The following is a 26,539-nucleotide window of genomic DNA, read 5'->3' as shown; positions in this document are numbered from 1 at the left end:
GAGAACTAGCTGGATTATCCCTGTGGAACAGGTTAAGAAGCTAGGTGATATTCAAATGAAATACCATTGTGCTATCAAAGTGACTCAATCATGACAAGGTTGCATAAATAATTTCCATGCTAAATGTAGACATACAAATGTATTATGAAAATAACTTGGAGGACATCTAGGATTGGAAACAAAAACCAAGAAAGGGAACATGGTTACTAGGCACCGCGTATGACTTTTGTGGAATTTCAAGTTTGTTAAAATTTATTGCACTTTGAGATACATTTCTGATCTTCAATTTTCTCTTCACTCTGTGTGTCTCTACAACTGATCTCTAGCATTCCTTGTCTTAGCAACTTTCTGTTCACCTTTAAAAGAATTCCCAGAACATGAGATAATGAAAGACTACAATAACTTCTATTGTACATAAAAAGGAAAAGACCAGTGAGAGAAAATACGGGTCCATTACAGAGACACGAGAAATAAGAAAATGGCAGAAAAATTAAATAAATACTTTGCATTTGTCCGTGAAATTAGATACAAAAAATCTGATAGAAAATACAGGAGAATGAAATGTCTGGCAAGAGTAAGGAATAGAAGGAAATTAGTATTCAAGGAGAAAAATACATAAGAAGTTAATGAGATTAAAACCTGATAAACCCCAGGGACCCAGTGACCTACATCCCAAACTTCTGAAAGAAATGGCTGTAGAGATAGTAGGTGCATTGGTTATCATCTTTCAAAACTCGATACATTGTGGAATGGTCCATGTGAATTGGAGGGTAACAAATGTAACCCCACTATTTAACAAAAGAGAGAAGGAAAGTGGAGAGCTACTGACCTGGTAGACTTGTGCTGATATAGTGGTGAAAGTGCTGAAATATGTAATAACAGATCACTTAGAATAATGGGATTGAGCGGAATCAGTGAGGATTTAAGAAAAGGGAATCCTGTTTGATTAACATGCTGGAGTTCTTTGAGGATGTGACTAGAAGATTAGATAAGGGGATACCAATGGATGTAGTTAATAGAGAGAAAGTATACAGTGGGAGTAAATGTGACTTTTTCAGAAGGATTTCCATATATTGAAGTGTGAGATTGGTAAGCAAGGTTAACGTGGAACGGGAAATAATAACTGGCATGGTTCGAGAACTGGTTAATAGCAGAGACCACTTACAGAAATAAATCTGCTTTTCTCAGGCTGACAGGCTGTGATTAGCGGATGTTAAGTTCCAGCTATTCAGTCTATATCAACAATTTGGCTGAGGGGGTCAAATGTTATATATGTGTCTTGTTGATAACATGGAGTGTAAGATTGTGAGCAGGGAGGATAGAAAGATGCTGCAGGAAGCTATGAGTGGGTGAGAACAAGGTAATTGAATGTAATGTGGAAATATGTGATGTCATCTGCTCCAGTATACAAAATAGAAAAAAGCAGAGTAGTTTTAAATGGTGAAAGAGTGTGAAATGTTGATATTCAAAAGGTACTTATACTTAATGCTTCTAATCTATAGGGATACATCTAGGGAGACATTCATAAATCATACATCCACACTGAAAACGAGTATGCAGGTGAAATGAGCAATTGAGAAGGCAAATAGAATATTGACCTTTATTATCAGAGGATGTAACTACTGGAGTAAAGGCCTTTCATTGCACTTATTTAGGGGCATGGTGAGACCACACCTGGAACATGATTAACCACTTTGGTTACTTTACTAAAAAGGGATGTTTTTGTCATAGAGGAAATACAACAAAGGTTCACCAGATTGGTTACTGGAGGGGCAGCTTGGTTTTTGAGAAGGGATTAAGTAGACTAGGGCTGTATTTTCTGGAATTTAGTAGAATGGGGTGATCTAATTGAAACTTACAAAATTCTTACATGGTTCATGGGTTATTATGGTGGGGGGGGGGTGTTTCCTCTGTTAAGGAGTTGCTGACCAGAAGTTTCAGTCTCAGAATAAGGGGTAGAACATTTAGAACTGAGATGAGGAGAAATGTAGCATGTGGTGAACTATTGGAATTCTGTATCATGGAAAGATTTCAATATAGAGATTTATGGATGTCAGAGGAGTATTGGGAGATCATGGATGGGGCAGGAAAGTATAGCCAAAGTAGTTCAGCCATGATCTTGATAAATAGTAGACAATAGGTGCAGGAGTAGGCCATTCAGCCTTTCGAGCCAGCACCGCCATCCACTGTGATCATGGCTGATCATCCACAATCAGTAGCCGGTTCCTGCCTTCTCCCCATTTCCCTTGACTCCGCTATCTTTAAGAGCTCTATCTAACTCTTTCTTGAAAGCATCCAGAGAATTGGCCTCCACTGCCTTCTGAGGCAGAGCATTCCACAGATCCACAACTCTCTGGGTGAAAAAGTTTTTCCTCAACTCCGTTTTAAATGGCCTACCCCTTATTCTTAAACTGTGGCCTCTGGTTCTGGACTCCCACAACATCGGCAACATGTTTCCTGCCTCTACCGTGTCCAATCCCTGAATAATCTTATATGTTTCAATCAGATCCTCTCTCATCCTTCTAAATTCCAGTGTATACAAGCACAGTTGCTCCAATCTTTCAACATTTGACGGTCCCGCCATCCCGGGAATTAACCTTGTGAACCTGCGCTGCACACCCTCAATAGCAAGATTATCCTTCCTCAAATTTGGAGACCAAAACTGCACACAACACTCCAGGTGGGGTCTCACCAGGGCCCTATACAACTGCAGAAGGACCTCTTTGCTCCTATACTCAACTCCCCTTGTTATGAAGGCCAACATGCCATTAGCTTTCTTCACTGCCTGCTGTACCTGCATGCTTACTTTCAGTGACTGATGAACAAGGACACCCAGATCTCGTTGTACTTCCCCTTTTCCTAACTTGACACCATTCAGATAGTAATCTGCCTTCCTGTTCTTGCCACCAAAGTGGATAACCTCACATTTATCCACATAAAACTGCATCTGCCATGCATCTGCCCACTCACCCAACCTGTCCAAGTCACCCTGCATTCTCATAACATCCTCCTTACATTTCACACTGCCACCCATTTTTGTGTCATCTGCAAATTTGCTAATGTTACTTTTAATCCGTTCATCTAAATCATGAATGTATATTGTAAATAGCTGGGGTCCCAGCACCGAGCCTTGCGGTACCCCACTAGTCACTGCCTGCCATTCTGAAAAGGACCCGTTAATCCCTACTCTTTGTTTCCTGTCTGCCAACCAATTTTCTATCTAGTTTCTATAAACTAGAGCAGGAAAAGGATTAAGTAGCTTAGCTTTGCCTCTGTATTTTAAAGAGTAACTTTATTTGTCACTTCAACAATGAAGCATATAGTGAGATATGTCATTTGTGTCAATGACCAACTCAGTTTGTGGATGTGCTGGGAGCAGCCTGCAAGTGTCACCACACTTCCGGAGCCAAAACCTACTAACCTAAGTCTTTGGAATGTGGGAGGAAACTGGAGCACCCAGAGGAATCCCATGTGCTCACGGGGAATGTACAGACAACGGTGGAATTGAACCCTGGTCACTGACAATGTAAAATGTTCCAGTATCTGCTACACTATTGTGCCATCTCTTTTTTTGTTGTTTAGGACTTTATAGAAAATTTAGATAGCTCATTGCTACTTCAGAAAAGTTATGAAAGTTCATCTTTAGGTTAGGAATCTGCTTCAGGGAAGTACAATTAGAATAACTGTATGGTTCAGAATTCTTTAACATACCTTCTATTTAAATATAAATACCACTATCATGTTCTAAATAAGAAACTTCCTCCTTTTCAAAAAGTCATAATTGAAAGATTTATTTTTCCATTATTATTGTTGATTAGAGTTCCACATTGTATAAAATCCCATTTGTAGACAAAGTGTCCATTAATGAGGAAGTATGAGTACTCTGGTCAATATTTTGCTTCTTAGATTGTATTTAGCAGTGTATTTTAGATATTTGTAAGTTAGAGTGCCATTATTAATAATTAAGATAATACAAATGTATAAATTTTGCATTGTTCTCTGTGCTGACAAGCAGGTTAATACAGTGTACTGTCTATAAACTTTTAAACTAATAAAGGCGGTTTCTACAGGGGTACAGAATACAATGTAATATTTGAAAATGTCATTAAATCACAAATACTAGGTCATTTCTGTTTTTGTTCCAGAATCTCTCATTGTTTTTATTCCTTTTTCTAAGATGTTGAATTTGCTTGCCAAAGTTTTAATGCAGCTCAGAGTTTGGCTTTTGCATGAATTTAGATACATTTTAGTAAACTTAAGATATAAAATCCAAGGTCATATTTAAGAAGCTGAAATTTTGATGCTTAGATGTTTTTAAAAAGTGGGTTTGAGGTAAACATATCTGCTCAAATCAACAAAAAGAAATGACACATTCAAACACTATGGGCATGTAGCTGCATAGAATTTGAATGCTATCCACAGCTAGAGTGCAGATTGGATTAATCTTCTTTCTGTCAAGCCTGGTGCCCACACTGCAGTAAATGCCTGGGAATTATTTTATGCACCTAATTTATATTTGTCAATTTCTGCAGTACCTGTGCATTTAGACTTAAATTCTATTTCCATTTACTTTTAAACAGACTCCATTTTCTGAACAAATTTACTGAGTAAAATGACATTGTCTGCTACACAGCCCCGCCCCCCCTTAACTGATTGGCTGAGACTGCATTGCCAATAGATGCCCTGAAATTGCTAAACAGTGTTCTAACTTCATGTAGTGGAGCCTAGGACCCAGGGAGAGCCCGGTTGATCCACTGTTGGTTGATAATGCAGAAAGATCAAGCGATCAGGATTTGGTGCTCAAACTGATGCAATCAAACAGATTACATGTTTGCAATCCACCACACGGCGTGCATTCTTTGATGTGTATTTGCTGATTTACTGCTGAGATTTATTTTAGTCTTTATTTTCCTTTCTTCAGATGGAGAGCTACAGGATAAGCCGCCTTCTTGAGCTCGACAGAATGAAACCTTGAGTCTTGTGCTGTAGAGTGTATTTTTTTTTTCTTAATGTGCTTTCGGAAACTATGCAGATCTGGATAAGGAGAGTGCTGAATTAAACATGATGAAGACTGAAGCATCCTCACCAGCCAGCTTGCGGAGTCCCTCTCCCCATCGCAATGCCTATGAGGCAGAGATCCAGGCTCTGCAAAACCCCAGTCAGACGAGCAACGGGGAAGAAAAGCCGGACGAGGATGCCGAGGGCAAGAAGCAGAGCCGGGGCAAGAAGTACGGCTCTAACGTGCACAGGATTAAAAACATGTTCCTGCAGAAGATGGGTACCACCCCTAACGAGGCGACTGGCATCCCAGCCAAAGGCAAGGAGAGATCTGTGCGCCTGTCTCTGCCCAGAGCCAGCAGCCTCAATGAAAACGTGGACCACAGTGCCCTATTGAAACTTGGCACCAGTGTCTCAGAGAGAGTGAGCCGTTTTGACACCAAGAGCGAGAGACCTTTCTCCAAGCTTCAGGAGACCAGAAAGATGTTTGAAAAGAACATCCAGGAGAAGAACCTTTCCAACAGAATCTTGCTGAAAAAGGAGAGGGCTGGTCTCAAGGACAGCAAGCTGGATGTGGTGGTTCGATTCAATGGAAGTACCGAGTCCCTAGACAGCCTGGAGACCGAAGCTATCTCACCCACAGTGAGCCAGCTCAGTGCAGTTTTTGAGAGTGGCGCACATCAGAAAAAGGCTGGTGTCCTAGACAAGGTGATCAGGCATGGCACCTCCTCACTCAACACAAAACCATTCCCAAAAAAATCAAAAGTAGTTCTTAAAAGCCAACAGGATACACTTAAAACAGACAGTGGGACTAACAGCGATGGTGACTTCTCCCTTGATCTTGCAGGCCCTAGCCAACTCAGAAAAGAAAGTGAGGAACTACAGACGGATAAGTTGTTGATTGGATCTCCATCCAGCAGTAATCTAGCCCAGAAGCTGGCATCGCTGGTGAAACAAGGGGACAGTCTGAAAGAAACAAGGCCTGTGGCGTCCACACAAATGTCACAAAAAAATGAAGAGGTGAGGAAAATTAGACCTGTGGATGTGAAAGACACTGCAGAGTTGGAGAAGGAATCTAAATCTACAGACGATGAAAAAGATTCAGAACTTGCCCCTAAGGATCTTGAAACTGGCAGAGGCTTACAGCCAGTAGAAGCTGTTTCAGAGACTTGTGAGCCTCAGTTGGTTGACGCCACAGCACCAGGCCTGGATGTTAATTCAGAAAATAGAAATCTTCCGAAGGAATGCTTGGATAATTTGCAGCCTCCATCATTGGAGTCTGCAGAGGGGATTACACATCAGGCGGAGGAGTCTTTGTCGTCGAAAGCTGGTTCCTTTGAGGATGGAGAACAAGCCAAAAATGACATTGATCGAGATGACCATTGCAAAAAAGGTGAAGACTTCTCGGAGGCTGACATGGTGGATATTAGCGCCTTTAGTGGGGTAGGTGATGAATCAGAAGGAAGTTGTCTGGATGATGATGAGGATGATGCATTTGAACCTGAAAGTGGCTACTCAGAAATCACTGGGCTATCTGACGAAGAGGAGCCTGTTCCACACAGGAAGATTCGCTTCAGTACAGCATCAATTAAAGTAAGTCCAATAAATGAAAATTTAGCCAGGGCTTGTAAATAGAATCATGCCATGAAATAACATAAATGAAGGAGATTTACAAATTTACAACTGCTATAGTTGTTATCATTAATGTATCCCTAAGTATTAAGTGGAAGATAAGAGAATGAAGAGAAATATCACTAGACGCTCTACGACTAGTATACTATTTTCTCTGGTATTGATAATTATTTAAGAATTAAAAAACAATAAATGATTTGTGGATTTAGTCATATCTATTGGAAAACAACTTTTCTCATGTTGCTTACTTTATGGACAACTTGAGTTCTAATAATATGAACTTTACAGAATTCACTTTAATTATTTTTATTATCCAACTAACTGATTGGCTGAGATTTTGAATGATCCTGCAGCCTGAATCGTAACTCTCAGTAGGAGAATGACATTTTACAAGTAATTCTAACATGCTGTTAACTCTAGGTATCCTGTCACCATGGAAATTAGTACCTGCATTCATTGGTGTTTCTGTAGGTGGGCGGGATCAGTTTAGCTGTTTATGCAAATTGGAACTGGTATTTATTATACTTAACTGATTATTAAATCAGTACTGTGTTTTGAAGAAGGCAAGTGAAATATTGAGATAAAATATTTTTCATCCATAGAGTAATCTATATCTTTATACATGTACTCTTTGTTTCAAGAGTATATTGTTACTCCATGATGTTTATGTATTGCTGATTAAGATTATCTGTAGGGACGCTGTTATCTGTTGTTGGGTATTTAATGGTGAACGAAGCCTGGAGTTAGATTTTCTTTCATTAGCTGTTAGTTAGAAATAAAAATCTTCCAGAGTTGCAGAATTTAAAAAAAAAAATGTGCTTTTTATTTTGTACATATCACTGGTTTAGCAGGGCATTTTTGTGTACAAGCCACTTTCTGACTTGTTTAGTACTGAGAACATTGCACATTGAACCTATAAAGTTTATTGGTTTCACTATTCTTATCATTCTGAACTGGTCACCACAGAAGTTCCTACGTATAACAGGAAGGGGCATTAATAAGACTTCCTGTGTAACCATTTCTAATGCAGGAGGAAATGGACTTAAATTTGAAGACATTTTCCACTAGTAGGTTTTAACCAGGACATTTACTGAACAAAGAAAGTGGTTACTTTCAGATATTGTTTAATTAGTTGGAATACCAATTTTAAAGTTCGTGGAAAGTGATCTATCTCCTGTAGCTGTACTCTTACTTAGATGATCTAACAGTGGATATGATTGGGGGAAAAAAGCCCAAGTTATCCAGGCTTATCCATTTTGGGGGAAAAATGGGCAGTCTCCTTCCCCAACCCCCCTGCATTCTCATCACAACATCCATTTATTCTTAAATAATCCCAGACTTTGTCTCTTCCATCTTAACTGGAACTTGCCCACAGGATCACTCCTTGTATTGTCTAATTGTGCAACATGATCCCAAACCTTTAAAAAGTAATGCTTTTTCTGTGATGCTTTCAGTGAAACCGGTAAATAGGTAATGAATTGTGTATTTCTTTGTCATGAAGTGTAAATATAATTTCTAATAATACTTATACAATAAACTGTACCCTGAGGAGTGAAATACTTTTGAAGTGCGGTCATTTATGTATGTAGACAGGATGTGGTGGACTTGTGAATAAAGCCTTTTTCATTTTTAGTAAATTCATTGTAAACTATGTTAATTAATTTACAGCACAAAAATAATTACTAGCTATTTCTGCTTTCTGTGGGCAGTTGGTTGCAAGATTTTCTTAAGTCTTTAATATTTTGATTTATATTTATGTTGATGTGTGTGTTTTGTTTTGAAAAGGCAATTAGCATAATACCACAAGACCTGTTAGAAAAAGTAAAATTCATGGAATTAAAGAGGCCAGTAGTAGCAGGAGTGTACACGTTGTTAAGCATTGTACAGTTCGGATGGAGATGTACAGTGCCATACACATCACCCTGTATGTTATGATTGGCCTGCATTTAGGTATCCAATGTATAATTTTGAAGTCTGCAGATGAGTCACTGTAGTACATAGGATTACAGGATGGTTTAGCATGAGATGAGGCCATTTGGCTTTCTAATTCATATTGTCTCTTTTTCCTTGGTGTGTAATCTCAACCAAGCTCGGGGCGCAGCAGAAGGATGTAATAAAATATCCTTTCATTCTAATTGTAAAGTGCTGAGAGAGACTGGGAAATCCATCTGACTCATCTCCCCTTGTCACAGTCTTAAGGAGGGGTGAAATAGATGGAAATTTAAAATTATGAAGACCACTTTATTGTCTGTCAAATGTGGAAGACCATAAGATGTTGGATGGTCTGTCTCTTTCCTCATTTACTTGCTGTGTATCCCCATTTTAGCTCATCAGCTGTTGACCAGGTGACCTGGATGAGAGGGTAACTGGGGTCCCACTAAGTTGTCCATTGGCCTTCTTCCTCCACAGGATGCTGCTCCATTGTTCCATGTACTTGTTCCCTCCTCCCCCCCCCCCCATCAATATCTGGAAGTTTTGCCTGCTTGTGCCATGCTTGCTACATATGTAATCAGCCTTTTTTTTTTGTAGCAGTGTGATTACTGGTGAGTGTTTGAATAGTCTGTCTGCTATTTCATTTCTCCTGGATTGGCCACAAATCTCTAGCTGCTGACAATACAAATCAATGTAACATCCCTTACATTTCTCCCATATGATTCAGGAGATCATTCAGCCTACTGAGTCTATGATGGAGCACAGACCAATTCTGCTAGTCCCACGCCACACTCATTTCCCAGTAATTATTTATTCTCACATGCTCATCAACTCCACCTTGGCTCTCCAACAGCTCAGCTGCACAGTGGCCAATTATCCTACTAACAAGAATGGTATGTGAGGAAACTGGAACACCAAAGGGAATCCTATACAATCCATCTGCAATCTCCATGCAACCAACACTGCAAGTCAGGATTGAATCTGTGTCACTAGAGTTCGGAGGTAGGAATACCAAAGGGCTTATAGGAGCAGGGGTTGTGTGGACACATGTCTTTGAAGGTGAGAGGTCAGGTTAAGAAAACTTTTAAAAACACTAAATAATTGAGATTAAGCTCTTTTAGTGAAAGAACAGACTTCAAGGTTGTATTTGACCAAATGGGGTACCAAAGAGTCTTGGAAATACTGAAGTCAATGGGCATTGAAGTTGAAGAATTCCGGTGAACAGAGTCATACTCTAACAAAGGAAGATGTTTGTGATAGTTAGGTATCGATTATTCCAGCTCTGAGATATCACAATAGGAATTCCTCTGGCTCAACCAAACTCAGCCCCATTATTACTGACCTTCCATCAATCATAAAGTCGGAAATGGTGAGGTTCACTGATGTGTGCATCACTTGATTCCATTTGCAACTCTTCAGAAGATAAAGCAGACCATTCCTGTGTGCAGGTATACCTTGACCATATTCGGGTATGGCACTGAAGAAGTGCCAGCCAATGACAGCACTCTACAAGACAAGAGTCTGAACATGTATTCTCAACGTTCAATAGTCATAGTCATACTTTATTGATCCTGAGGGAAATTGGTTACTGCCATTGCCATTTCCCCCATTGTCAACATTTTGTGGGCCACTATTGGCAAGAAATTTAGCTGGATTGCTTATATAGATGTCATGGCTCAAATCGGAAGCTCGGTATTTTGCAGCTGGTGACTTGCCTTTTGATACTCCAAAGACTTCACTATGTACAAGACTGGTTCACTGAGGTTTAGCGCATCCACCATGTATCAGCTGCAAAATGCACTACGGCTATTCTCCTGGGCTAGACCAACAGCATCTCCCAAGAAAGACAAGGATACCAGATGCATGAGAACATCACTACCCCCAAGTTCCTCTGCAATTCATATACCATCCTTACATGGCAATACATTGCTAGTCTTTCAACATGGTTTTGAGTAAATCCCAGAAGCATCAGGAGGACTACAGCAGTTCAACAAAGTGACTCACCATCACCTTCTCAAAGGCAACTTGTGACAAGTAATGAATGCAGGCGTTTCTACCAAAACCACATCCTGAAAAATAAATACATTCAAAAACAAGATTAAGGCAGTGATGCTGAATTTTTACTAACTCACTGGATAGGCCTCAGTTGTGTGTATAAACATACACTGTTTGAAGCATTCATGGAAATGGTTGAAGGGAAAAATAACATATGATGTTATGGGGAAAGAACAGAAAATAGAATTTATTGAATAGCTCCAGCCTTGGCTAGCTGAAAATCTGTTTTTGTATGTGATGTTTTTGTTGAACAAATAATTGGTAGCACACAAGCGTTTTGTACTAAGTTGACACTGATTTACATACTTGCTTTGATGACATTTAAATGCAGCTTCTAGAACTAAAATCTAACCTGTAATTTTCTACCAGTCTCCCAACTAAACTTCATCTGTCATTTGAATGTGGTAATCTAACCTGGTGATTGTTGCACTTGCTCATTAGGCTAGTAATATTTGTACTTGATTGGTGAGGTTACTTATGCTCAGTAATTTGTTCTTTTCTGCTTTATTTAGAACTTTAAAAAACTGCCCCAACAAACTTTGTATTTAAAACATCAAGGCTATTTTCCCTGGAATAGCCTGATAATTAAAGATGCACTCTATTCATATAGTGACTTTGCATGTCTTAACTAGTGATTATTTTTTACAGTACACCCATGATGAATGCACAAGAATATTCTGTGATTTTTCAAGAATATAATGAAAAAATCTCATATAGAGCACAAGTAATGCAGGAATATGTCACAAGCATGTTGTTGAACAAAAGTGACAAAAATAATTGAAGGAAACTATTAGAAAGGACTTAAGCACATCAGCGATGTAGGATAAAGACGAGGGGAGATGCAGTGTGCTTGAAGAAGGATTTCCAATCTTTGGGGCCGGGACATTTGAAGACACAGACCCTGAGGTTGGGAGAAAGGAACAAGAGATGTGTTAGTAACTTGAGTAGCAGACACATTGATTGGATGACACCATAGAGAGTGAGGTGATGAATGGACTTGTGGCATTGGCAGATTGCGAGCTAATGTCGATCAATGACCAAAGGGGCAAAAAGTGAGCAATACTTGGTGTGAGATGCAGCAGAGTGGTGGATAAGTTTATGAAGGATGGAACGGTGGGAGACTAGCTGGAGAGCACTGGAGTCACCAATTTGAGATGGAACAAAAGCACGGTGGAGGGAGGTGCAAAGATTATTATTACAATGGAAGAAACAGGATGTTTTTTTGGTGGAGTTGATATAAGAACAGAAGCACAACTTTGGTGCAGATGGATACAAAGGAAGAAGATGGTCTGTTTTCCTTTGTGGTCAGAGTTGGGGCAAATTTGGGGGAGACAGTTTTAGAATTAATGCCATTGGAGTTTGGGCCTAAGATGATGACTTTAGTCTTCCAAAAGTAACATAACCACATAAGGGTAGAGTATTGTCAGTATCTAATTTGGACTGCTGATACAGAGCAGGAGTGTACTGAAGGGATAAATATTTGTCTGCTGTTGCACCTGGAAAATTTCCCAGCAATGATCTACTAACTGAATTGTCTGCAACAGATCTCTGTTCTAAATTAATTTTTAAGCTTCTATTACCTTAAAGAAACGACAGTGCTCGAGTGGGCAATTTGGCTGTTTGAGTGTGCAGAAGGTCAACGGAGAAAACGCAAGGTAGTGTCAGTAAGTAAATCTGTTGATCATTCAGCGTTAGACTGTGAGTGAATGGCTTATACGTCAAATCTCTAGGCTTATCCTGTGAGAGCACAATTTCCAACAGGACATCTGGATATCCTGTTACAGGTTAATAGCAATTTACATATTTCACAAATTCCATAAGAACATATTATTCTCCATATTTTGCTCATATTTCCATGAGCTGTTGGTGTCACTGACAACTTCATGAAACAATGATAAGGGCAGGTAAGGAAAACAGACTTTGTTCCATGTGGGGACCTTGATGAACCAGGCAGGTTTGCGCAAGATGTATGCATACTGGGATCTGACCTCATCTTTGGATCATTAAGCTTTTGGTTACTAACTAAATAACTTAGCCACTACCATGAAGAAGAACTGAAGGTTATTCCTCACCCAACATCACTAAAAGAAGATTATCTGGTCATTATTTCACTTCTGGTATTGGGGCTATCCCTCATCCAATTTTTGGTGTTTTCCAATATCAGAGCATCAGCAACACTACAAATATGCTTAGTTGCTAACAAACACTTTAGTATATAGAAATGGTGAATGACTTTATATTATTGCAAACACTTTTGTTCTTTCCACAAATTTTAGATTGATATGCCATTTGTTACAATCCATGTGGAAGCAATACAAATGTGACACATGCATTGATTAATGAGACATATGAACATCGAATTATTTAAGCATTCACAGAGAAATGGAAAGAGTTCAAAATTCAGATAGATTACTGAGCTGAGGAATTATTGTTGATGTTTGTGGGCATGTGTTTGGTAAGGTTGTACAAGTCTGTTGTCTATCTCATTGGATATCTTCCTCAGTTTAAAATTAATTGGCTCGTACGCATGAAGTGGCTAACAGTGGTTCACTAAAGCTTGAGAAATCTATGGAAGATGGATTATTAATTTTAAAATAATTTTCCCAATGTGTGGTAAATAAAAAAAAAAACATTGCATCCATCCTCCGAGTAAAGACACAATTTACAGAAGTTCTACTTGGAATATTGTGCCTCCAGGTTGTAGGTGACAACATATTGCTCTACTTTTACAAATGTTGGAAGAGACCAGCTGGGCACTTCTCTCCCAATGAAGCTCCAATTTCCTGTTGCCAAGCCAAATGATGTTATTCCTCAGATTATACTTTGCTGATTCAGAGAACCTTCATGTGTGAATTTTATTCTTGGCTATAAAATTAGTGTTATTGGTTTGAGAAGAAGTTATAAATTAACAACTGTGCTTCAGAGTATTTATTTATGAAAGATAACTTTTTTTTGATTGCAACATTGAAATGTCATCAGATATCCAAGTAAGCAAGTCTGCTGCAATTGGTAGTAACTATTTAGGGAAGAAGAGAACAGTCCAAAATAGGTTGTTTCTTAATATATTAAAAATGTTCTGTAATCAAATAAAGCAAAGAGGACATTGTTCTTTCTGATGTAACCACAGAAATAGATTGAAGATCCTGCTGGATTATAAGGCCTGTATGTCTTGTACTGGACATGGAGAACAATGAAAGTCAATATCGAGGAAGCAGAAATTGTGCAGTCAAATTGAATTACTGAGTATTAACATGAGTTTTGTAATAGCTGAGTCAGCAGTAGAACTCTGAGCTGAGTTGATTTAGCGAGATAGTGACAGCTGAGGTATTTCACATTGCTCTTCTGTCTTAAGTCCAATTGTAGTTCTGTATGAATTGTAGCTACTTAAGTGGTGTTCGGTAAATTCAAGTTTAGACATTATTTGGTATAGATTTTATCTTAGTTACTAGTTGAATAAATGCATTTTAAAGCAATATGGCTGTCTCTAGTTCAACATATTTCACTGCTGTGTTGCATTGATGACTTTTAAGGTTTGGCTTGTATTTTTAGTGGAATAGTTGTTGAAATGAATGATAGTTCCAGTCTTCTGACATTGGAAATATGTGTGTGTTAACAGAATAGCTTGGAAATAGAATAAGTTTATTTTGTCACATGTACATATGTACAGTGAAAGGCTTTTTCTTTGCATACTGACCATACAGTTCAGATCATTGAGGTAAAACAGTAACAATGCAGAATAAAGCATTACAGCTACAGAGAAAGTGCAGTGCAGATAAACAATAAGATGTAAGTATTACTTTATATATTTTTAAACATGACATACATGGTAAAGTGATGGAAAGTAATCATTTATCACTTAAAGATAACACAGATGTTTTGCTGCAGTCCTTACCCAGTATTCTTTGTGGAGTTTTTTTTTAAAGACCAGGAGTAGCATAATGCACAATGTAATAACCCACCAGTAAATCAGATCTCGAACGAGAAAATCTGCAGATGCTGGAAATCTGAGCAACACACTCAAGACGCTGGAGGAACTCAGAAGGCCAGGCAGCATCTGTGGGGGTGGGGGCGGGAAATTACAGTTGACATTTAGGGCCGAAACCCTTTGAAGGTCCTGCTGATGCTACCTGCTGAGTTCCTCCAGCATTTTGTGTGTGTTGCTCAGTAATTCAGATCTCTGTGCATTTAGGGACGTAAACGTTTTTGATCATGTTTACAGTATTGCATGGTCTTGATGCGTTGCAAATTGGAATATACCTGCCTTAAAGTCATCTTCTGCTTGAAATGAAACTGTGATGTTCACAGTGTGATGTCTACTTGAGCTAAAATGCAGGGCATCTTTGTAGGGTTAAAAACCCAGGGGAATTGGGTTGGAGGGACAGAGCAGCTACAAATCTTTAGGATGACTTATGAAGTGGCAGAGAAAGGATAAATATGAGTTTGGTGCTTGATTCTGCAAGTGTTTTGGCTCAGTAAATTTCAGGTGCCTTTCGAGCTCCAGTAGTGATTGAAGATCCATCATCGGGTGAAATAAATCAAGATGGAGCTGGCAATACACAGTGACCTTTTGCAGGCAGCTTACAAAACTTCTAAATATTTGTGGGTATGTGCTTGGTTGGTTAGTTTGACTGTTTTTGTTACTGGAGTGTTCTTCCAGTACACCTGCCTGTCTATGGGAAGCTGTATTTTGAGTTACCCACACCTCCTCAGTAGCAAGTGCTGAAAGTAGCTGGGGTAAGTATGAAGCACTGAATTTTTCTGAAGAAACTCCTTGTTGCAGGAGTGAAGGGAGGTTATAAAACATACTTCTACATTGGCTGTAGAGGTTGTTGTTATACTTGCTGGGCACTGTCCCACAGCTGACTGATTGCACTGCTTTCATTCACTAACATGAGAGAGCTCAGCAAGTCAGAGCAGTTTGACTGGGAGGAACTATAACTCAGTCTGGCTTCATCCTCACCTTGTGTGTTTAGGCAATAAAAAGAACAGAAGGCCTAGTTTTGTAATTGTAATATATCATCCCTTGATCAAAAAAAAGGAAAGGCAGACCTATAGTAGTTTTTCAGAACTTCAGGGCTTATGTTCAATACTTACTGAGTTGTAGCCACTTGTAGGGCCCAAAATGTCACAGTGTGAAATAAATACAGCTAATGCTGGAAGGACCCAGGAGATCAGACAGTAATGGAGAAAAGAGAAATTGAGTTAATGTTTCAGGTCCAACAGCCTTTGACCTGATCTGCTAACTATGTTTCTCCTTTCTTAGAAGTCACAGGACCTGCTGTGTACTTGTGGCGTTTTCTAATTTTATTTTAGATGTCCATTATCTGTACCATTTTGGCTTTCAAAATGTGCCAGCCACCTGGCTCTTTGTAGAAGCTGGCTCTTTGTAGAAAGCTTGCTCTCTGCAATGTGTTTATCATCAAGTAAACATTTTTTTGGTGATGCTGATTGTGGAATGAATATTGTCAAAGACAGTGGGAAATAAGTCCTCTGATTTTTGAAACATGTACATCTACTTGGCTGAGCAGTTGGCTCTCATCGGAAAGACAGGACCTCCAACAATGCAAGACTTGGTCAGCCGGTATTGAAGTGTAAATCCCTGATTCAAATCCCTGGAATGGACCAAATCCACAAATTTCCAATTCAGAAGTGAAAGAGCTACCCACTAAGCCACAGGTGACACTTGTTTACTTTGCCCCTCTGGCGAAGCAGCCTTGGTGTTTGTTGTATCTCCCAAAGTTTGTGCATATTGCAGCTAGAATATATTGTGGTAGAAGAATGACTAATTTCCTTTCCTTTAATAACTTGACCTAGGGAATTGCCCGGAGCCATCCTATAGACTAGTATTTTGAGGTAATACTAATTTACATGACGTCTTAATTGAAGTTTAGTGGCAATGGTGAATGTTTCAAGGGACCTGGAATTTCATTTGAATTTCGATTACACTTTGACATGTGATCTATCGCAAATTCATAAAATCGCTATTTTGGCACAGAAAGCATTTTTATGTCACATTCTTTGTAGCTTGTGCTTATGTTAGTAAAATTTGAACAGTGGTGGCCATTTTGCAACTTACTCGAAGGTCACTCATCACATAAATTGAGTTCTGTGATGGGGTTGTGGTCTGAACTACTGAGCTCTACATGTTATTTGCAATTCTCTCCAATTATGTAATGATTTCAGAAGCCTTAAGTTCCTGCTCTGTTATGTTATTTATGCCCCTCAGTTAAAATGTTTGGAGTAATTCAGTTTTTAATGCAAAAAATGGCTTTAGTTCATTTTCATTTGAATTATGTGCACTCTTATGACATCTATAATTAGAAATTATATTATTTCTATAATTAGAAAAATGAAGCATGATAATTAAATGTCATTTTTGTGATGATTTACATGTGATGTTTCCATCTTATTTTGACTATTTTTAGTAGATTGCTCTAGGAATTGGTTGTGTGTAGCCCACATGGTGGAATATGCTGTCTTACGTTTGATTTGAGTTAGAATTCCAAACTTACAAAGGTTTCTAAAGCATTCCTTCAAGTCTGTTAGGAGAATATTGGCAGAAAATCACAAGAAGCAGACATTTATGGGTTGGTAAGAACATAAAGTAGTATAGCACAGGAACAGGCCCTTCAGCCCATGTTATCTGTGCTGACCAGGATGCCAAATTAAACAAAGAGAATGGGCAAAGAAGTGGCAGATAGAATACTGTGTCAGGAAGTGTATGGTCATGAACTTCATTAGAAGGAAGAAATGCATAGACTATTTTACATATAGGGAGTGAATTCTGAAATCAGAGGTGCAAAAGGGCTTGGGAGTCCTAGCGCAGGATTCCCTAAAGGTTAAGTTGCAAGTTGAGTCAGTGATGAGGAATACAATTGGAATGTCAGCATTCATTTCAAGAGGACTAGAATATAAAAGCGAGGATGTAATGTTGAGACTTTATAAGGCATTGATTAGACTGCATGTGAAGTATTGTGAGCAGTTTTGGGCCCTGTATCTGAAAAAATAAGGATCTGCTGGCATTGGAGAGGGTCCAGATTTGCTGCTGTCAGGAAGGATATACAGGAACCTCGGGTATCACACCACCAGGTTCAGGAACAGTTACTTCCCCTCAACCATCAGGTTCTTCAACCAGAGGGGATAACTTCACTTACCCCAACACTGAACTGATTCCACAACCTATGGATTCATTTTCAAGGACTCTACAACTCATGTACTCTTTATTTATTGCTTATTTATTTATTACTATTTAGTATTTTTCTTTTGTTTTGTATTTTCACAGTTTGTTGTCTTTTGCACATTGGCTGTTTGTTCATCTTTGTGTGTGGCTTTTCATTGATTCTATGTAGTTCTTTGTAGCTATTGTGAATATCTGCAAGAAAATGAATCTTTTGAGAGGAAAATAAATCAGCCATGATTGAAAAGTGGAGCAGACTCAATGGGCCAAATGGCCTAATTCTGCTATGTTTTATGGTCCGATTTTCTTATTTTAAAATTCTTTGTACATAATATACATAACTGTCATAATATATTTTATGTGGTATTAAGGTTACACAACACCTACCATCACATGTTAACTTTTAGCTTGAGCATAATTTGGTAATAAACAAGGAGAGGTTCACTTGTTAAATTTTTTCTAGTATTCACCTTCTGCACTATGCATCTAGTAGCTTTGCTAATTAAACAACTAACTTTAGTTCTTGAGTAAATTATAGCTGCAAATAATATTGCCTGATTTTCAAGATAAAGATCAAACATAGTCAAAAGCTTGTCCTTTTGCTGATGCACTGGGATATCGAACCCACTCCCAGTTCAGGTTTGTGTTGCACAAAGAGAACAGTATGCTCCATTATAAGGTGAAACATACAGTATTATAAATAAATGGAGCTGTTAGTGCTGGATGTGTGCTCTCTGCAAGGCCTTTTGCATAGGTAGGAGCCAAAAGCTATTCAGTACTTGTGTTGCACAATGCCTCATTCATACATATGAGAGAAAACTATTGCTCACTTTAATAATAGTTCTCTCGTGTCTTGATTTGATGTTTCCTTTGTTAGAATTCATCTGAGTCTTAATGGCATTGAACGTTGTGAATTATTTGTGTGCATTTTAATAATTTCACTGTTAGAATTTTTCCTTGTACTGAACTGTGTTTCCCTTTTGATCATCGCATCTATAATTCTTCAGTTGAATAAACTCTGGGAAGGGCCTGTGCCCTGAAGTTGGCCCTCTTATTAGCACTGCTTGGGGACTTTGTGCTGCTGCATTATCTTCCGATGCCTGTTTAGAGTCAGAGCCAAAGCTTGGAATATTAGAGTGCCTTTTTCTCTTTACTAAGCACTTAATGACTATTATTATATCATACAAGTTGCAGTGCAAAGCTGGACACTGAGATCTACTGAGAGATAAAAGTTGAGTATGTTTGCTTCCTGTTTTTATTTCATGTGGAATTATTTGCGTACCTGAAATCATTTGATGGAAGAGGAGTTTTTTGGTAGCTTATTCCTACAATTTTGCCAAATCTTGTATTTGCTTGCCAATGTTTCAAGATTGGCAAACAAAACTTGCTGCAGTTGCTTCGTTCAATCTGACAGGACTTCTGTGCTTGGTTTCAAGCTGAAGCAAAATCCTTTCTGTCAAAGTATCTGCTACTACCGGTGTATGAAATAGTAGGTACTAGCACACTATGACCCCACTCGACTGATCTCTATTTACAAAATGAGTGTGAAGATTCTGGATTGTTTTCAGGACCTTGTCTGTACATTGGTCAAAATCTGTCTAAGTAATGTATATTCAAAAACAGTTTTCAATACTGAATCTTTCATGGACTTTCCTGTAATTTCAAATACAATTATTGAAAAGTTTCATCAACTATGTTTAATGAACAGATCACAATGTTATTTATTTCCAGCATCTGAGTTCTCATGTGGTAGATTCAACGGAGTGTCCAGTGTGGTAGAAAGATGATCCATTTGAATTGACTTCATTACAGGTTTCCCCCGCCATTCGAAGGTAGAGCGTTCCTATGAAATGGTTCGTAAGCCGAAATGTCGTAAAGCGAAGAAGCAATTACCATTTATTTATATGGGAAAATTTTGTGAGCGTTCGCAGACCCAAAAATAACCTACCAAATCATGCCAAATAACACATAAAACCTAAAATAACAGTAACACTTTTCCACAATCATTGCCGGCACTGTTCTCCGTAGCGAAAATCTCATGCGAGCGCGCTCGGCAGAAAATCTCATGCAAGTACTGTTGGCAAAAACACCCTCTCGGTAACCTTTAAGTTACGAAGCTGCCAAGTCATACCAAATAACACATAAAATTATGCAGCCGATATAAAGTAGAAATAATGTATGTACTTATGTTTAGTATCACTTACCGGAATCGGGACAGCGCTGAGCACACTGATGATGGTGTGTTAGACTGAGTCGTCGCAGGTTGGGGTGGTGCAGTGGCCCCCACCCTCCGGGCCGCTGACCAATACATTGCCGCGAAGCACGCAGGGGTCCAGTGGTAGCCGGGACGCACCCAGCACATCTTTAAGAAAAAAGCTGAATTAAACATGCTAATTAATTAGGTGCCGCCCGACACGTAATTGTCGGCCCAGATCATTGCCGATTGCACCTAATTAATTAGCATGTTTATTCCGGCTTTTTTCTTAAAGATGTGCTGGGTGCCTCCCGGCTACCGCTGTGTTCTTCACGATTCGGTATCTGTCCGCGGCCCGGGGGTTGGGGTGATGGGACACTGGGGTGTCATCCCGTCCTCTGTTTCCATTAGAGCAGGCAGCTCATCTTCTCCTATGACTGCCCGCCTCGATGTCAAAGGTCGAGGTTCGTCGTCTGCTGTGGCTGATGTGGAAGGCTTGCTTGACTGCTGAGCCTCGCGCATTTTTCTATCATACAGTTCTTTGTAAGGACTCAAATCATCTTGCAAATATCCCCTAAACCTACGTACCCTTTCAAAATTAAAGTCGTACTTTATCATTGCAGCGAAAATCTCATGGAGTTGCTTCACGTTCATTTCGCTAATGAATTCGGTTTCGATTGTTATCCTTTCCTCTTCCAATTGCATCAGCTGTTCATCTCAGTTCTTGGTCATGGGATGCCAAATCCTCTTCAACATCATCTTCGTCAGCTTCCACAAGCCAAACTCACTTAGTCCTTACTTCGTTCACCCCGATCGAAACGCTTAATTATGTCTAGTTTTACGCTAAGTGTAACACCCTTACGAGCTCTTTCAGGCTTTTCCGATACCTTAGAACTCATCTTGCTAACGGCTGCTTAATGCAACGAGTTAAAGCAATGCTGGCGAGAATGCCGTTCTGAATCTGGGGGGAGAGCGGCTGCTCAGGGCGCGCGCTGCCTTTTATCGCGTGCTGATTTTTTTCGTAACAGTGAAAACACCTTCTGTTAGCGAAAACAGGGTACTAATGTAGGTCTTTCGTAACAGTGAGGTTTTGTAAAGCTAACGTTCGAAAAGCGGGGGACACCTGTACTTACATTCTTCGTGTACATTAAGGTGCAATTATCTACTTAAAACTATTGTAACAAATAATCACACCACAGAATGAATGTAGCAATACTTGAGTTATTTTTTGGCAGTAACAATTGCACCTTTCTTATGTATTATGGGTCATCAGTGGATTTTAGTGAGGTGAATGGTGAATTCTCCACTTAAGAAAGGAAATTTTTGTTACTGTAGAAAGCTCTTTGTCAAAATATTTTCTTGTCTTGAACAGGAAATTTTGTTGATATTTAGCGTTGTTTGGGAGAATGGTGTTGGTACCTAGTAGGAGGTGGGGAATTAGAAATTGCCCCATAATATTTAAGAAGATTAGATTAGCCTTATTTGTAATAAGTACATCAATCCTAACCTATTTCCTCCCCCCCACCCCCCATTTATTTCCTATAACCGATTCATGCACATCAGTTGCTCTGGTTCTCCTGGCCTTTTGTGGTGACCAATTAACTTACCGATTAAGCATGTCTTTGGGACACGGGTGGAAGATGCAGGACCTGGAGGAAAGCCTAGCGGTCACAAGAAGAATGTATAATTCCTATACAAACAGTGCCAGAGGTCAGGAGTGTACCCAGGATGCTGGAACTGTGAAGCAGCAGCTTCACTAACTGTGCCAACGCACCACCACTTTCCTTCCCTCTCAATCCCATAAATGGTATTGAAATCACCCATGAGGACATGAAAAATCAAAGCATGTGTAGCCCCCCGGCCAGCCTCAGGGTCTCTCGGCTCGCTGTCATCTAGGGAAACAGCCCTCGGCCCCGCCAAACTGGGTCATAGTTTGTGTGGATGCTGTATGATGTACCCCACCTCGCCCAAATAACAGACAATACACCAGATACATTTACAGTTTATAGATATTACGGGAACTATATAATTAATAGAGAATAAAATATAAAAGGAAAATAAAAGGCGCCACACTAAGTTCAATCTCTTTGTACACAAACAGTTGGAGCTCAGGACCCTTCTTCTTCACCCTGTGACTCCTCGGACCGCCTCGACCGGCCGCCTGGGACCAACAACGGTGGTCGACCAGACGCTCCACACGAGTCCATCTCCGTCTCCCCTCCTTGCTGAATGCCCCGCTCGGGGTCCAACCCCGTTAGTGGACTCACAGCACCTGGTCCATTCTGTCTCTCTTTCCTGCTTTCTGCCCCCAAACCCCGCTCATACAGCATCTTCAAATACACCAAAAACATAACAACTATCCCAATTGGTTCATTCGTCCTCATATCAATAGATAATACAAAACAATCTGCTAGCAGGAAGGACTTTCTCAGCGTTTAACATAACAAAGAAGCATTCCTATGTATAACATAACAAGGAAGCCATTTTAATTAGCCTGCACAGTAACATAAAAGACAAAACCCCCTTACACATGTATGAATATTTTGCCTTGTACAAAATAAACTAGGTTTAGTGAATAACTTTGACATTTTTGATACTAACATATAAAGTTGTTAGATCAGTCTGGGAGCTCAACTAATATCCCATGAATTGTTTTTGTTTACTTTAAAAAAAAAAACTTGTAAATTTATCCAGGTCTTTAGTCAATATACTACGTTCTGATACATGCATGCTAACTCGTGCAAAGTTTACATTTTGAAACTGAAGGGGAGAGCATCTCATCCTAAGTGAATTAAAATCACAACTTCCTCATGGCAGGAAGGGAATTTCCAATTTTCAGCAGATTCCTTAGGTAGGGCAATGTAACGTTGTAAATGTATCCCTTAATAAGTAAGGATGACGTCTTTTTTACCTCTAGTAACGACACAAATTTTGTTGCATCCATTCTTTTTGTGATTATTATGTGTGGTTTTCACTCAAAGTGGACAGCTAGGGCCTCAGTTACTAAGAGCTTCCACAGCTCTTTTTAGCTCAATTCCTCAGAGTTATATCCTAAAAATCATATTTGTAGGTCTTTCTACATCATATTAGTTTGTCTATTTTTATTCACTTATCAGATCTTGCTTATTTAGGTCATCATTGTTGCCATAGCATTTTATTCCCTGTTAGTTTCTCACAGGAACTGAGTCTTCAGATGTGTCATTTACCATCATGAAGGAAGAATTATGGCAGCCAGGTGAATCAGAAATAGCTGATAAAGAAAGAGTGAGCTTTGTAATTTAATGTAAATGTTCCCCTCTTTGGCGGTGCTCTTTCTTTAAGACTTATTAGCTTTTGAGACTCTTGAGTTGCAAATGAACCATTTAGATTAGAATTATCATAGTCAACAGAAGCATTACAATCAAATGGTCTAAGTGTTGAGACCTGCTTTAATAATCAGATTAAAGATCGGTAACCAAGCTAAAAACATGGGGAGATTCAGTAACAGCTGTTGAAGATGTCGTGAATGCTTTTGATTTTACTGTCCTGACAGTGTTTCCTATTTGTACCATTTAGGTCTGAAGTGAACAGATGTGGGCTTTTCTCAGATGATAGAGAGATTTTGATATTAATAGCTTGGAAATAATCTGCTGCCTCTCTAATTCTTTTGCATTTGGAGTTGGTCAAATTCAATAAATCTCACTAAAATACCAGAAAATTTAACATGCAATGCCATGGTAGGGTCACACAGTTAATTTTGATTCTTATATAAACACAGGGGAATCTGCAGATGCTGGAAACCCAGATTAAAACATTCAAAATGCTGGAGGAACTCAACAGGTCAGGCAGCATCTCTGGAAATTAATAAGCAGTTGACGTTTTGGGCTGAGTCTCTTCATCAGGTCTGGAAAAGAAGGGAGAAGAAGCTAAGTGGAACATCCCATATTCCATCTGGGTAGCCGCCAGCCTGATGGCATGAACATTGACTTCCCTAACTTCTGGTAATTTTCCCCCTCCCATTTCCCTCTTCTATTCCCCACTCTGGCTCCCGTCTTCTTCTCTTCTGCTTATCTGCCTATTACCTCCCTCTGGTGCCCCTCCTCCTCCTTCCCTTTCCCGCAGAGTCCACTCTCCTCTCGTGTCAGATTCCTTCTTTGGCCCTTTGCCTTTTCCATCTGTCACCTCCCAGCTTCTTACTTCATCACTGCCTTAAGGTTTTACAACTCTTAAATTTCTTTATTTGTTTTCACACTCTCTAAATGTTTTAATTTTATAGTTTTTGTATTCTTTTGATCGTATTCTCTCCCTTCAACTGCTCTCATTAACTCGTTGACTAGATGACATCTTTACAGCCTATCCCCATGGCAAGCACTGCCTCATCTTAGCAGAGATATTACTTGTTTTTCCTGATCCTCTCGCTAATTTTAAACCAAGTTGTTTTCTCCCCTTCCAGTTCTGATGACTTGAAATAGAGTCATAAATCACTGCAGCACAGAAACAGGCCTTTCTAGTCTGCGCTGGCCTTGTTTTCTGCTGAGTCCCATCTTCCTGCACCAGACTATAACCCCCTATACCTGTCTCATTCATGTTCCTATCTAAACATTTCTTAAATGTTACAACTGAACCTCCATCTGCCACTTCTGCTGTCAGCCCATTCAGCTCTACACCACTCTCTGAGTGAAGTAGTTCCTCTTCAGACTCCCCTTAAATATTTCACCTTTCACCTCTTGTTCTAGGCTTACCCAACCTGAGGGGGAAAATGCCTGTGTGCATTCACCCTATCTATATCCCTCATAATTTTGTATCCCTCTAGATCTCCCTTCATTCTCCTGTACTTCAGGGAATGAAGTCCTAATCTATTAAACCCAACCTGTTACTCGGGTCCTCAAGTCCTGACAACACTGATGTAAATTTTCTCTGCACCCTTTCAAGCTTATCAATATTTTTCCTGTAGGTGGGTGACCAGAACTGCAGACAATTTTAAATTTGTTTCCTATTTCATAGATGTGGCCCAATCTATTCATTATTTCAAGAATTTTCCATTATTCCTATCCAAATCCCATTTTCCAGCACTTGGCCTGTTAACATAGCTGTTGAAGTGTATTCATTGAAATGCTTCTTACCTGTTACCACACTCTCAGACAGTTATATTCCAGATTTCAACTATCCTCAGGGTTTAAAAAAAATAATCTCCTATCTTTAAGACTATGCCGTTAAATTATAGACACCTTTGTTAAGAAGAAACATTTCTTTCTATTTCACCCTATATTTGCCCTTATAATTTTTTGTACCTTCCTCCTCTGAGTCTTCTCTGCTTCAAGGAATTTAAGCCCAGACTTTCCAGTCTCTCCTCATATCTAAATTATTCCATGGTTCAAGGTCCCATAAGGCACCTTAGTGAAAGCTGAGAGCACTCTTCATTGCAATATTTACAATAAAATAACACGAGTGAGTTTTTGTTTTACATTCAAGTTAAACTGGAAAATTAGGTGAGACCAGAAATGCAGTCAGTGACAGAACTGTGTCTGTGGTGACTTCCTATAATATAGTTTTCTTCCCTGTTACATGGTGAATGTGCCGGTTATCGCTTACACAGTGGCACTCTCTGCTCTGGATCGGAAACTACAAGTTCAGATCCCTTGCTGGAGAATCAACAAAAAAATTGATATTTCATTAGAAGATGAAAATATGAGTAGGCCACTCAGATCCTCAATCTTGCCCTGCCATGTGATGTGATCATGGTTGATCTGCCCAGGACTGCCTAGGCCTCGTCTCCTTTTCTGTGCCAGTTCTCCAAAGCTCTCTATTCTTTTATCTTTGCTTTCCTTTTGAAAGATCCCCAATGAGGTAATTTTCACTGGGAAAGAGAATTCAAGGGATTCATTACCTTCTGCTAGGAGAAGTACCAAGACACCTTTGTTTTAAAAGACTACCTCCTAGATCTTGTAACTGCGTCCCCTTGTTTGAGATTCTCCTACGAGTGGAAAGAGCTCAACATCTACCCTGTCAGGCCCTTTAAGATTTTGTATGTTTATGTAAGATTGCCCCTCATTCTCTCAGTAAGGTTCTGATAAAGGTGTGAAGGTGCAGCTTGTTGGAAAAGATGTTAAACCCTTAAAAACATGAGAAAATCTGCAGATGCTAGAAATTAAAAGCAACGCACACAAAATACTGGAGGAACTCAGCAGGTCAGGCAGCATCTATGGAAAGGAGTCAATGTTTTGGGCTGAGACTGTTCATTAGGAGCATTTATTAAACCCTTTTTGCCTCACAAGAAGATTGGTATTGGTTTATTATTGTCACGTACCAAGATATGGTGAAAAACCTTTTCTTGCATGTTGTTCATACAGATCAAATCATTACACAGTGAACTGAAGAAGAACAAGGTTAAACAATAACAATACAGTGTAAAAATGTAAAAGCTACAGAGAAAGTGCAGAGCAGAGAAACAATAAAGTGCAAGATCATAACAAGGTAGATTGTGAAGTCAAGAATCCATCTTGTTGTCCAAAATGCCCATTCAAGAGTCTGATAACAGTGGGATAAAAGCTGTCCTTTGAGCTTGGTAGTAC

At 39.3% G+C, this 26,539-nt stretch overlaps 1 protein-coding gene across 3 annotated transcripts in view; it reads left to right on the top strand.

Moving 5' to 3' along the window:
* Positions 1-26,539, top strand: part of ppp1r9ba (protein phosphatase 1, regulatory subunit 9Ba) — a 252,030-nt gene that overhangs the window by 2,343 nt on the left and 223,148 nt on the right. For all 3 annotated transcript variants that reach the window (XM_072249437.1, XM_072249435.1, XM_072249436.1), the window contains exon 2: positions 4,922-6,591. In XM_072249437.1, the coding sequence (XP_072105538.1) occupies positions 5,062-6,591 (1,530 nt within the window). In that variant the 5' untranslated portion in view covers positions 4,922-5,061. The remainder of the gene's footprint in view (positions 1-4,921; positions 6,592-26,539) is intronic.

Source organism: Mobula birostris, chromosome X (genome assembly GCF_030028105.1).
Source record: "Mobula birostris isolate sMobBir1 chromosome X, sMobBir1.hap1, whole genome shotgun sequence".
Classification (NCBI taxonomy): Eukaryota; Metazoa; Chordata; class Chondrichthyes; order Myliobatiformes; family Myliobatidae; genus Mobula; species Mobula birostris.
The sequence above is the reverse complement of the archived record's forward strand: the minus strand, read 5'-3'. Positions and strand labels throughout refer to the sequence as shown.